Source organism: Sylvia atricapilla, chromosome 6 (assembly GCF_009819655.1).
Source record: "Sylvia atricapilla isolate bSylAtr1 chromosome 6, bSylAtr1.pri, whole genome shotgun sequence".
Lineage (NCBI taxonomy): Eukaryota > Metazoa > Chordata > Aves > Passeriformes > Sylviidae > Sylvia > Sylvia atricapilla.
This window is the reverse complement of record NC_089145.1, coordinates 56,911,009-56,924,826: the sequence shown is the minus strand read 5'-3', so window position 1 is coordinate 56,924,826 and position 13,818 is coordinate 56,911,009. Positions and strand designations below refer to the sequence as shown.

General features: G+C 40.1%; 1 protein-coding gene across 1 annotated transcript in view; it reads left to right on the top strand.

The window, feature by feature from the left end:
• TTLL5 (tubulin tyrosine ligase like 5) overlaps positions 1-11,173 on the top strand; it is a 123,661-nt gene extending 112,488 nt beyond the window's left edge. Inside the window, exons 33-34 of the mRNA XM_066322020.1 lie at positions 842-927; positions 10,615-11,173. Of these exons, the coding sequence (XP_066178117.1) occupies positions 842-927; positions 10,615-10,655 (127 nt within the window). The 3' untranslated portion in view covers positions 10,656-11,173. The remainder of the gene's footprint in view (positions 1-841; positions 928-10,614) is intronic.
• The last annotated feature ends 2,645 nt before the right edge of the window (positions 11,174-13,818 follow it).

Sequence of the window (13,818 nt, the reverse complement as noted above, 5' to 3'; positions counted from 1 at the left end):
TACACACAAAAGTCTGTAGTGATTGGAGATGAGTTGGACTGGAAGGAAGAAAAACAAAGAAGAATAAGGGAGGAGAGGACAAACCAGGAATAGATGGATAATTGTATACCTTTTTAAAGACAGAATAGATCCTTGCAGCTGTATAGATTGCCCTTCTCTTGTGAGTAGACCCAATTTTACTGTAGGAGAACGTGGTCTCAGGTTAGTAATGAATGTTTGGGACTTAAAGTGCAGTTGGAGTCTACAGAGTATAGTTTTGCTGTAACTCGAGTGCTGAGATCAGTGCAGGAGGATTTGCATAAGATATCTGCTTGAGGAATGGCACTGGATTACTGAAAATTAGATGCATCCCATGTGTCTCAGTTTGCAAGTGAGAAATCTTGACTAAATGAGCTCTCTCTGCTGAGGCAAGATGCAAAGACTTAACTCTCAAATTTAGCATGTTTTGACAGTATGTGCATTTCTGTGCAACAGTTGCTTAATCACTTAAATTCAGATCCTTGGGCTGACCACAGCATTACTAGTTGCAATGTATGTTGGTGGTCCAATACAATTTGCTATCTTCTTTATTCTCCAGAATCAGCTTCCAAGGCACATGAGACAATTAAGTGTTTTAGTCACATCAAAGTTTTCCTGGTGGCTTGACTGTTCATTTGTCTTGCTCTGCCTTTTTGGAGTCAGTTGCTGTCACTGCCTTTTTCATACCACATTCAGGCACAGCTTCATGGTTACAGTCCCAGTGAGATTATGTAAACAAGAGGAATTCTCAGTTTTTTGAGACTTTTATTCTTCCTTGCTGTATCACTATATCTGTGTCTAATTTTATGGTTTTACCTCATAGGGTCGCCTCCACTGAAAAGCAGCTAACTGGATCCCAGAACAGCCTTCACAGTTCTGCATCCTGTGAGCAAGTGACTTATTCCACAGGTGAGTGACAGTGCCAAAGACCATGAAAGTGGGAGTGAGCATGCTGGGATGCTTTCATCTTTTTCAAGAATGGGCAGGGAAAAACTATCAGCAAGAAGAAACACAGCTGCCTCCTCTACATGTAGTGGTTCCTAGGTAACAGTCTGGGTTCAGCTGTGCAGGGAATTTATACCCCCTGGGATTAAAAAGACTAAACAGAAGGCAACAAAGGCTGAGTTTCATAGAGTTGGAAGACCCCTTAAAATATGGCTGGGGAGGAAAAAAACCCACCTTGGCTCAAATGGTTCCTTTTTGCTTTAGACTTTGGCTCAAGATGCTCTCGTTTAAGCTTGGCCTGTAATAAAGGGCCAGGACATTCTTCACTTTTTTTTTTTTTTGGTCTTGCAGAAAAGCTCTTAGTGCATAAAGACATAGCTGAGACTTGTGAATCAGCTGCATAGTGAAGACAATCAGTAGAGGTGAAAGTATCCAATGGAAGTCACTGAGGGTTACAGAATCAAATCTTTGTCATTCCCTAGTGGCTAATTAATTCAAACAGGTTTATCTGCTGGCAAGTTCTCAGCAAATGAGGACCCAATCAGTTTTTCATTTATGCAGAGCTATTGGCAGGTAGAGCATAGTCTTGTAAACCCATACTACCTGTGGCTCACAGTGATTTGTGATAGTGCTGTAATGCTGACACATTACATTCCAGAATGCTTTGAAAAATTATTTCTGACCTTCTGTTTTGCAATGGGACTGTGAGAACATGACTTAAGTATCACTAGTGCAGTGTTCTCTGTATTTTTAGAGGCTGAAAGAAAAGTTTGTGGAGGGGTGAATTACCCAGTTCATCTCTTGGATATTTATCTCTGAAACTTAAAATATGACATTTTCATTATTTATGTCAGGGATTTTTTTGCTGATCCTCTAGCACAAACATTTAGCTAATGCACTTAACATACAGTTCCAAACTGCCTCCCACACTTTACCACCTGCCAAAAACTCCAGTTATCCTACCAGAAATTTTACAGGGTGAATGGCCATAGTCAGTATAAAACACCTTATGGTACATTGGAATGTGACAGTGTCCTCTGGCATATAATGGGATTATCATTATGTCAGCCCTGTGTTATATGTGTAGCTGAATCAAAAGTTTTAGTCTACTGTATAGTGCAATTAAAGTTTTTAGTGCAGTATATAAAGCAAGGTTACAAATCACTTTAAAAGTAAATGTAAAAATTAAGTTCTCAATATATTGACAAAACTGGTTTTTGAGTGGACTTACATGAAGGTGTTTGTGTGCTGAATTCTGCCTTCTTTTTCACATTTTCAAGAGTACTGTTACAGTACTCACCCTGTAATTTTAACCTTTCCAAGAGAATCTCTCCCTCTCCTCTTGATACTGTTGTTATGTGTGTCCATAAGCATTTGTGTGTCCAGGTAGCATTTTGTTATCCTTCCCCATTTCTGTGAATATCTACAGTGCATACATGAAGATGGATTATAATATTAAGGATGGTATGCAACAGCCAGAGCTGGAGGAATAACAGAGGCTAGATAACAACTGTAAAGTTCAGGGTAGTCGCTTGTCTGTGAATACTTGTAATCCAGTGAAAATTGAGAACTTCAGCTCATGTTTTCTTCTGTAGAACTGGCCTAGCTGCATTGTGCTAAACTACCCTCTCTGAAGCTGAGGCAAAGGGTTAACCTGCTGTTTAACTAAGAGTATCAGGGCTTAGGTAGAGCCCAGGTTTGGCTAGGGGTAGGCTAATAGAACCATGGTGGGTGGGTCACTCAAAGCTTCCTTGCTGCTAAAAGCTCCAAGGACAGTGCTAAATATTGCTGTGATTAAACTAACTATAGCAAAATGTTTGTTCTTGGAAACTGGGGAATGATATTTTCTTCAGCTTTGCACCAAGCCACTGGTATGTGTCAGAGTCTGTTGTGGCCAGTTTTTGTGTCTCAGAAACTACTCTGCAGTAGTAGTCCTTTCTGCAGGAACAGCTGTTTTTCTTCTTCACTCTCTCCATTGATTGCTTATACTAGGGCCCTGATTTCCCCTCAGCAGCAGTTTACATGGGGTTACTGTTTCACATGTATTTAGTATCTTAGATACCAACTAGAGGGGCTGGACACACAAGTCATAAAGCAAATCACAGAATGAGCTTCAAGCGTTTAAAGATTGAAGGCTGTGAAAAGCTGCAGATGTAAAAGAGGAACCAGACAGAACCTCTGTATAAACACATACACACAGATGTTCAAAAAGTCTGAAAAGCTTGAACAGCCTATCTGAGAATAGTTATGGGGCTCTGTGAAAAAACATAAAGGTGTCACAAGTGATCTTACCTCAAGCCAGGATGATGCTCAGTGGAAGAGAAAGTCAGGCAGTGTGGAGACTTTTAACTGGACTGCCCAGGAGACAGTTCACTAGTGGCCAGTGCTGCAACTGTAAAATAGCAGTTGTAGACACTGTTGTACAGTGGGCTTAGGTTCTTGAGAACAGATCCTTTGAAATAAAAAGGGAAAAGTCAACATTTCTGCAAAGTAGTTCAGGATTCTGAAACAAGCCATCACTACAAAGAAAGTAGCCTCATCCTCATTACATAGAGAGGCAGAAATTGTGGGAGCTGTCTGTCACTGGTGTAGCGAGAGAGGAGGCAGAGAGCCCCATAACTCTATACAGACAGGAAGCTAAATTTGCAAGACAGCAAATGGGGGTTATTTGTAGTGTCTGAAGAGATAGATTCTTAGCAAAATTTGTGGAAGTTTAGCAGGATTTATTCTTATAAAGAAAGACTGAGAATTACTACCTCTAGGGAACATTTAAATTGCTTGTGACCTGAGTTTTCACTGAACACCAGCCACTCTTGGGTTCCTGAAGATGCAGCTCTTATCACATGGCTTTTTTTATTCTGTTTTACATTGAGGGTCCCTCACCATTACACTGATTGTTTCCTGAATTTAGCAATTCAGTTAGGATTATTGAAACAGGGTGATTTTGAATTAAGTAACCAGTTCTCTTTTCAAAGTCTTTTTCAGAGTATAGCTTGCTGAATGACAGCCAAGATAAGTGCTGTGATTGGTTGTTCAGGTCCAGGTTGTCTTTAGAAGGCTGTGTTTGATATATGGAGGCTGTGTTGAGTTCAAATGATGGTCAGGCTGATCATTTTTGTTTCATTGTATATTTAAAGAATGTAAGGTGTACGGAGATATTTTGCCATGTTTTGCTGGTTTATTTCCTTTCCTCTCTAGTGGCATTAGGTAAATAGTGTGTGAATTTGTTTTCTTGAGATAGTGAGGGTCTAGGAAAAAAAGATGTCATTTTGCCACCAGAATTTAGCTTTTGAACAAGCTGGCAAGAAATATCAAGGATTTTTTGTAATTATGTGTCAATCTTAAAGTTAGAAATGAATTCTGTTTATTATTTTTCATTTTTGAAAATGCTAACACAAAGGAGGTTTGGGGGAGACTAGAGGATGAAGAGCACTTTTTGAAAACATAATAGCATGGTCCCAACTGGCTTCTCTGTTCCTGAACTGGACTCTTGTCTGCAAGAGCCTGGAGATAGGAACAATCTGAAAATACAGTTAACCCCTCAGTGCAGCAGTGGAGGAGACACTCACATTGATTTTACTTGGTTTGGTTTGATTTCCAAAGGTTAACAGCAACTGTTGAGTTGCTCTGTGAATGACACCTGTGTTTTTTAGGCTTTTCTCCTTCCTTTGTTACCAGCTTCTGGACAGTTTGTGACTTCTATTTTAAAAGCTTCAAAAGACAGAAACATCTCTGGGGTTCTGTTTTGCTATGACAAAAACATAATGTACTAATAAACTGTATAATTACAAATAAATATGAATCATGATTAAAGCTGGGCAAAACTGATGCCTGGCTCCAAACTTGACAGGACCTTCATCTTTGCATAATCAGACTGATTAACAGTAATGCAGTTTTATTATGCTGATATTTATATTGCTAATGTCCACATAAATTTTCCACTGTGTCTGCTGAGAGGAGAAAAAACCCATTAGAATTATGGGAGGTAAAAATTAATGATATGCATTTCAAGTTTGACAGTGAAGACTGCTAATTCATACAAAGTCTTGGATCTCTCCCTAGTCTGGTTGAAAACGTGAGTCCAAAACGAATTTATTTGTATTTTAGTTCTCTAGAGAATACTTGATGCGGAAAGTGAGTGTCAAAACTCGGTCTGAAACTAGGATGAATCTTCTTGAGCCTAGTTAGTATAGACTTGATTTTATTTCCCATGATTTTCCGTTCTGTAGCTGTGCTTAGTTGCAGGGTGATGAACAGTTGTCTGTTTATTTTGGACACTCACCTGCCCCCATATCTGCACAGAATGCCAAGTCCAGAAAGTATGCAACTCTTTGAAATAAAGTGTGTTATCATCTATAAGGGCTTAAAACAGCATTCTGAACTGCAAAGAGACTAGAAGAATATGGGGATTAATAAAATGGTTTTGATCTAATCCATGTAGGAGGCAGGCTATTCTTCATTTTCTAGTGATATCCCTCTTTAGGCTAAGGTGGAGAGCAGTGTCCAAATGCCATCCAAAGGTGATGAATGTGTAAGCAGTGTGGTCCAGTGTGGAACAATGAATGGAGACTGCTTGTAAACTAATGACAGTAACAAGCACTTTTGTATTTACTCTTCTCACCATCTAGCACCAGATTTTTTTCATTTTACAGAAAATCTACAAGTAAACTGCGTATTCCTGAATTTTTTTATATTCAAGATTATTGTATGGACTTTCAAAACAAGGTCATGTTATTATATGTCTTGTTATTGAAATTAGAGGTAGCATTGGAGGTGCTAAGTCTTGACTGGCTGTTGTCTACCCACTGCTTGAACATTATTCTTGAAATGCAGCCTCTTTAGATTCTTTTAGCAGGTATGCAAAGGTACAAGCTTCTAAATTGTCCTAGTCCAGGAAAAAAAAAAGGCAAGTAAATACAGCAGGCATATAAACAAGACATGCACAATCACTTCATCTTTTTTGTCAAATCTAAACAAATTAAAAAAACAAACCATTTGGAGTTTGGATATTCTTTTATCCATGAGAATCTCTTAACTCTCTTGGAGCATAAAGGGTGGAGATGGGATCTAATATGTAGTGTTACCACTGTGCATGGCCTGTGTCAGACTTCCAGCCATTTGTTACAGTGGGGTGGAATTCCCAGCTGCCCAGCCTTGTCCAGGCTTCCTCAGCTTCTGCCAGGTTCCCTGCAGCCTTGGAAAGCAGTAGATTGTTGAACACCAATGTATTTATTTTTATGTTGTTACCACATTCCCAGGAGGAACCTTGACTATGATTTCAGCTGGTCTCACCACACTGTCCAAATCCTTCATCAGGAGCAGCTGGGAAAAGAAATCACTCAGGTTTCTACACAGCACACTGCTGTTACGCCTCCTCCCTCTCTCTAATCCTGATAATTCCAGTCTTCATTTGCACACTCCTGGTTCTCTCTGTTGTTGCTGTGATTGACTGCACAAATGGTCTTCACTTTAAAGGATGACCTTCAAATGGGCACCTCGAGTAACCTCTACCTCAGACTGCTTTGACTATTCAGGCACAAGGTATCTTATGGCACAAAAGAGCAACTTTGGATGTCACCTCATTACTTATCTTGGTCCAGGAATGGAGTCATGATGAGCTCTTACACATAAAACCTTTCAGAACCACCTATCTGGCTGAGAAGCTCCGGGTGGATCATTGAAGAGGGAGCTCCTGTGTAATATCCAGCACTTCGCATCAAACTTTTCTGGTGTGGTCTCTTGCCCTGCACATAGCCTTTGTTAACAGCAGTTCTGTCAGTATCTCTCTGTAATGTGTCTCCATGCAGAGAAAGGATCATTGAGAAACAGAATTAGTCCCTTTTATCATACTTTGGAAAGCAGTGGAGCTTGAGTTGAATCCTACTATTGTGCCTCCCTTTTTGGGAGGGCAAAGAATCAGTTACAATGGAGGATATTTAGTTGCACATTTGTTCTTATTGTTATCTTCCTAAAGCCATTGTTTTTTTATGCATCACAAAAGCATCTTGAATAATTTCTTTCTTACCCCTACTGACCTCCACAGTTTTATAAAGAGGAAGGGGGTAAAAATAATTTCACTCGCTGCTTTAGCTGATGAATCAGTCCTAGGTCACATAATGACACACAAGCCTGTAGTACCAGATGGGCCAGAAACGAAAGGAGAAGGGTGAAGAGGCTTTCCTTTTACCTCATTTCTTAGTACTCTTTGGAGGGGCAGGGAACCATTATCCTATGACTAACAATGAGCAAATACAGCTGTTTTAAATCAGTACCTTTAAAATAGATACAGGTTATCAACTGGTCATGAATATGTTTGAGTTTACCCAGTTCTCTGAGAAGTGTAAGTCTCATTAAGTATCAGCAGAGTGTAAAGTGCTGCCGGCAGCATTCCAGGCCCTTCTCAGGTGGCCAACCCAGCCATGGCCTCTCAGATAGAACTGAGGGTCAGTGTTCACTTCTAATCATCAGAAATGACATTTATTCTTTAACTTGTGAGAAAACCTGCTTCACTCACATCTTCACTCAACCTTTTGCCTTTCTTTTATGAAAGGAAGGAGCTTTTTCCTGTTGCTGCTGATCTCATGCCACTGAAAGGACATCCCACATCTCAGGACTCTTCCTAAGAAAGCAGGAGAAAATGGAAAGAACACTCTTTAGAAATGAGCTTCTCTGTCTAAGAGCTAGAGCTCAGCTTGAATTGTAGGAGCCTTCACTTCTGATAAACTCTGAAGCAAGATAAGTAACGATGCAGGCAGTTGGCATTTTTGCCTGACTGGAGGCTGGGCATTGCTTGTTCTCAGTAGTGAGGCGATGGCAAACTGCCTGTGTTTCCTTGCTGTGTTGGAAATGTCACTCAAGATCAGGTGTGCAAAAGACTGGGGAGAGGTTATATAATATTTTGGCTGCTTCTGTCTCACATCTGGTCCTTTGGCATTAAGCTACCTATAGAGAGGATGACTTTGCCCATCCAAATTGGATTTTGTTTTAATCTGGCATTGTTTTATTGAGGCTAAAAATAGATGCCAAAATGTGTGTGAATAGGCTAAAACATGTGTCTGAAGTTAAGAAATGAAATGTGAGGAAGAGCCAGAGAAGAGAGAGCCACAGTGAACCATAAGAGAAATCAGAGAGAAGGCTGTCAAGTCCAGAAGAGCATTAGCAGTTGGGATGAGTGTGTGGTAAGTGTCTTTAACATGGGGAGCAGGAAGGCTCATGGTGACTTCCACTGGTGTTTCTGTACTTGTCAGTGAATCTGCTCGCTGCTTTTGTATGCAGGAAGACTTCTCTGGAATACAGCTGCATGTACTGTTCATGACATACAAAACACACTCAGACATTTACACCTCCCCACCCCCCAAGAAAGTTTTCATGACTTAGAACTGCTGCTTTCCCTTGCCTTCCTGGTCCAGCAAGTCAGGTTGAAATTGTGCCCAAAATATGGGGGAGGGAAGGCTGGCTTTCTGTTGTCAGCTGTCCTGGCTTGCTGGTGTCAGTCACCCATAGATATAAATAAACCCCATTTATTTATTGCCTTTCTTAGTTATACTGTGTATTATCAAGAGAATGCTGGGCATCATTCTAAGATCAAAAATTCACTCTGGGATAAAAAAAAATCTGAATTTCTAGGATAATCTTAGCTTTTCAGGGAGAAGGGAAGTTCCTGTTTTCAACACTAGATTCAGGAGACTTCAATATGCTGCTCAGTTCTCCCACAAACTTTCTGCAGGTTAGATGAAACAGTCCTAACTAGCTGTTAAAAATGTTATTAGCATGGGTTCCTGACCTAGTGCTGTCACCTAGCTTTCTGCTCTTCTCTGTATTATTCCTGCAGCTTGGAAGCACAGTAGGTTAGGTGCTGGTTTGTGAGCAAGGCTGTGTACATCCCTGCTGGGAAAGTCTTTATGGCACTGAATTTTAGTGTGCAGATATCTCTTAAATGACTTCATGCAACTCCTTTGATTTCCTTGTGACTCAGATTCATATCCTTAAAAGGGAGGTAATCCTTTTCTTCCCACTGTGACTGTTCTGGGTTTTTGAGGTCCAGTCATGGATGACATAATAGTGTGTAAACATGTGGACAGACATATCAGAAGATACTTTGACACCTCCTGGCAGGCAAAGAATAAAGAAGGCTTATGCTGTTGTATGTGGTGATTCACTGCAATGACTCTTTATCACTGGAGAGAATCAACCCTAAATGTTGTCAATGAGCTCTTTTTCTGTTCCCCCTATTCAACCAAAACCTCCATCTGCTCAACTACAAGGAGGTAGAATGCTCACCAGTACTTTTGAAATGATAAAACTTCCAAGAATTACATACATTAATATCTATGAAATTACTGAATTGGCAACAAGCTGCACTCTCATTAGGAACTTACACGTTTACTTGTAGACATAGGAATGGCCCTCCCTGTGCTGTACATTAATATCTATGAAATTACTGAATTGGCAACAAGCTGCACTCTCATTAGGAACTTACACGTTTACTTGTAGACATAGGAATGGCCCTCCCTGTGCTGAGTCCTCCAGGTAATCATACAAGAACCCCAGGACAGTGATTCTAATTCAGTTCGTGAGAAACGACAAACTGTGCTCTGCATTTCTGTAGGAATACGAAGGCTCAAACATCTTCAAGACAGGAAAATGAGGTTGAAGTTGGCTGCCTTCTCTCATGTGCCTTTGTTTCCTTAATTCCAGCATATTGCCAAGGGATACGTTTCTGGACTGGTATCCTATCTTAATGCACATGGTTGACAGTTTGGTTCCTAAGTCAGTTTTCAAACTTTCTGTGCAGTGACATAGCTTGTAATTCCACTTTCTAAATATCTTTCCAGTATTTCCTTTGTGCTCTGTGATGTTTGGCTCTATGCAGGACTTTCAAGGAGGGTGTATTTTCTTTAAATAAAGCAATATTTTTAATAAACAGCTCTCACCAAATGTCACTTATGTTTAGAAGCAAGCTGATGTGCCAAATACACAGGACAAGCTTTACCTACCAGATTAGCTGTAAAATGCAAGCAGTCCAAAATAAACTTGGTACATTTCTGAGTGTTTTGGATTTTTCTTTTTAAAGGGCTGTCTAAGGATGTTTAAGTAAATGATGTAAAGATGACATTGACATTTTCTCATAATGTGCCTAAATAGTAAAATGCTGCAGTATGTGGAAATCAAAACTGTATCTTTATAATAATGGAGGGGAGCAAAATTCCATATTCCCATTCTGTTTCTTTTTAAAGATCAACCTTTTCACACCCTTAGTTCTCCTGCACCAAGGTCCTCAGCATGTGATGGAGTGGGGAAGTAGACTTTTATGCAAGCAAATGGGTAAAAGACCCAAAGAAAGAGATAAAGCATACTGATATTGGAGAAATATTTAGAGGAGGGTGCATGTGAAGAGATGAGTCACATGAGTCAGAAGCAAGAGTGAAGAAGGCATTCTGGTGCTTGAAAAGAATACCAAGAGTACTTTTTCACACAGTGGCTTACTACACTGGTCTGTGATGTCATCTATTGTGGCAGAGAGGTTGTGTGGTAGGGACACCCAGGTCTCTGGTCATGGCTGAGATTTGCAGAGCAGTACAGCAGCTTTTCCCACAGTCCTTCATGATTACTTGCAATCTTTGAGTAAAGAAACTTTGGTTTTTTTCCCAGCTTCTGCTCGCAGAGAAGGATTAACACACAACTCCAGGTGAGGAATCCCAAGAGTTGCTTTAAGTGTGGACAGAGGAAGAAGCAGCAGCAGTGACTTCACACCATCACACCCATATCAGCCAAAAAAGAGAGAAGAGGAGGCCTTGGTGAGAGAACAACCCACTGAAAAGAGTATCTAAACATCTGTGAATGCAGATTGTGGTGATACATCTGCAAGCTGAGGTGAAGGAATGCTTCTGAGAGCTTCTGCTGCTGAGTCTTTGTCACTTCCTCCCTTTTCTTCCTGATCACTAACTGTGAGATCTTTCTTTCTGTAAGAAGAGATCTTTCTGACAGCTGTTCTACCTAAAGTCCAGGCTTGAGCATAAAGTCTCACTTGCTCAGCCATTTCAGTCTGTTCTAGTCTGGTAATAGCCAAGATCCCATGCTTTCATTACATGGCAACTATCAGCAGAGAAATTAGAACATGGGACTGAAGATGTCTGTGTTGGTTGCCATCTTGAGTTTTGGCACAGAGCCATAGAAATTAACAATTTAAATAAAGTCATTTCACTTGTTGGTTTTGGTTATAATTTTTGTTATTAATTCACGCGCCCAAATATTTGCTGTTGTAATACTGGACAGGATTTTAAATCTGTCTTTGTTTCACTGTGGGATACTTGTATTCTGTGTGGCTTGTTTTGTATTTTGGTTTCTGTTTGTTTAGACTTTGTAAACTTTTTTAATTGGCTGATGTTTTCAGACCCCAGCTTGAACCATAAGGCCCAGGTGGCTCTTATCAGTTGCAATACTGTCTTGGTGAAGCACTCCAGTTAAAATTTGCCTGGTGTTATGAAAATTAGTTTACTTGTGTTAGAAAATAATGTCAGCAGCTGGAAATTGTATTGGAGGGAAGATCCGTCCGTCCTCAAAATGAACAGGAAGCAGCTTCAGTTCTGCCTCTTTGTTGGTGCCAAATTAAAGGAAAACTCAGTATTTTGCCACTTCTGCCTTGTCCAGCAGCAAGGGGTGTGATTGATAGTTCTTAAAGGTAAAAAATCTTCTATTGCTTGTATCAGAGTCATCAGAGATTGGATTAAACATCCTGTTTGATCTATTTTCTTACTCCACTTTCCCCTGTCTTTTCTAGTTTGTATAGTCAGTGTTAAGAGATCATTCAGATGTGTTGACAAGTAGATAGTGATCAACCCAAAGGACTGACAGAAGAAAGTGTATCAGAGGGGGAAGGTATTTTTGCTTGAAATGATTATGTTCTTGTTCACCCTTGTATTCCACATATTTTCTGTCACTCAAGACCAGATAAATTGTGAGAAGGTTCAATAATTATGTTCATACCTTATTAGTTTCACCACCACTCACTTTAGGCATGAATTCTTAGGACAGAACATGCATTTTTTATTTCTGGTACACTCACACACGTGAGACATTGAATACTTCACTTATCCAAAATGCAGCTCTCTGGTACATCTGTTCCCTTCATTAGCTTATCTTTCATTTCCATTAGACAGTCACGGTCACATTCACTGTCTTCACATTTTTGTTGGCTCACAATTAGTGCAAGTTTAGTTGCAGAAGTTGTTACTTCAGACTTGTGCACATTGTCAGCAGCTGTGGGCTTCAAGATACACCTTTTCTAGGTCTGTCTTCTCACAGCCTCCTCTGCTATGTGTGGTATTGGCTATCACCTCCAGCTCAGTCAGAGGGGCTATTTCCATGTGAGATTTAGCTTCAGTAAATAACCATTCCTTTCCTTTCTTCCAGAGGATCTGAGTTATCCTTATTCCATTGGGTTTTATGTACAGGATTGAGTAGCTGTAGGATATACATCCTTGTGGACATCTTATCTCTGCTTTTGTTCTCTAGTTTGTTTGTTCAGGCCACTGCTGAGAACTGTAGAGAGGTTTGTAGGATAAAGATTGAGTTAGCTCAGGAAGGGTAAGTGTCTTACAGGCATCATTGTCAAAAGCAACATTCTTACATCTTTGTCACGAAAATTACCAATTAGTGTTGGCTTATTATGAACACAAGTGAATTGCTTTGTCAGCTTTGCCAGTCTCACACCCACTCATTCTAGGATAACGATTTGAACTTGGTTTTAGACATTTTTCCTGAACTTCTTTGCTTTGCATGTTAGATGCAGCCAACCCCCACATCTGTAACTGTGATGGCTTAGTAACGGTATATTAAATATCCTGTCTCTAAGATTTTTTAGATATTCAGGAAAATGCACAGTGCAGTCTAAGACCCATATTTTGAAGGGATGAATTTTGTCAGGAGCAGTGAAGAATTGCATCCTTTTGCCTAAGAAAATTTTTCTTCTGCTTCTGACAGATAAAAAAAAACCCCAAACCAACAACCCAGGAGTATCAAGACTGGTCCTTTACCTGAAGCCAAACACCTAGACCTTGAATTCCAAATTATTCTCAGGATGTGCTCATACAGAGCATCACAAGACATAGCAGTCTTCCTTTGTCTTGAGCATCTGCTGATCCCATCTCTGAACACAAATGCTGATGCATTGGGAACATGTGCAATAGAGATTGGGGATAAATTCTGTGATTCCAGCCTCTTTATTTTTCCATCCCCCTGTATTCTTCAGCCTGGAGTCCATGTGTCTTTGTGCATGGTGGGTACTGTGTACTGAAGGGAAGGCTAACATGTATTTTGTCTCTTTGCAGCTCTGCTACTTCATGTCCCTTTCCATAAGCCTCTCAGTGCTGCAGTGAAGAGATTCAGTGGGGAAGCACAGAACTGTTCCCCTCCCATCTTGGGAGAGAAGGCGTTTTACAGGAAGTGTTTTCTACTACAAGGGAGGGAAGTAGAATAGCAAACCATTTTGGATATGTAATAGTTGTACAAGGGGAGTACAGTTTTACGTGTTTCTCAAGTGTGGTTTATTTTTTTGTGTATTCATCAGTAGTTCCATCAGAAGTGTCCTTCTTCACTGCAAGAAAATTACTAACAGGAAGCCCCAACAATCATTCAGCATCTATCTCAGTGGTGACAGTGAATAATGTAATCAAAGGATCCCCCTCTTCTGTGATGTTTGTATCACTTCTAAATTACAGAGCTTGTTCTAGTGACAGAGAATCAGTCTGGAAAGCAGTAATGTGCACATCAGAGTCCTGGAGGCTGAGTTAATGACAAGTTCATGCAGCATTTTGTGCTGTGTTTTAAGTGTTGACCTTTAAAACAACTTCACAA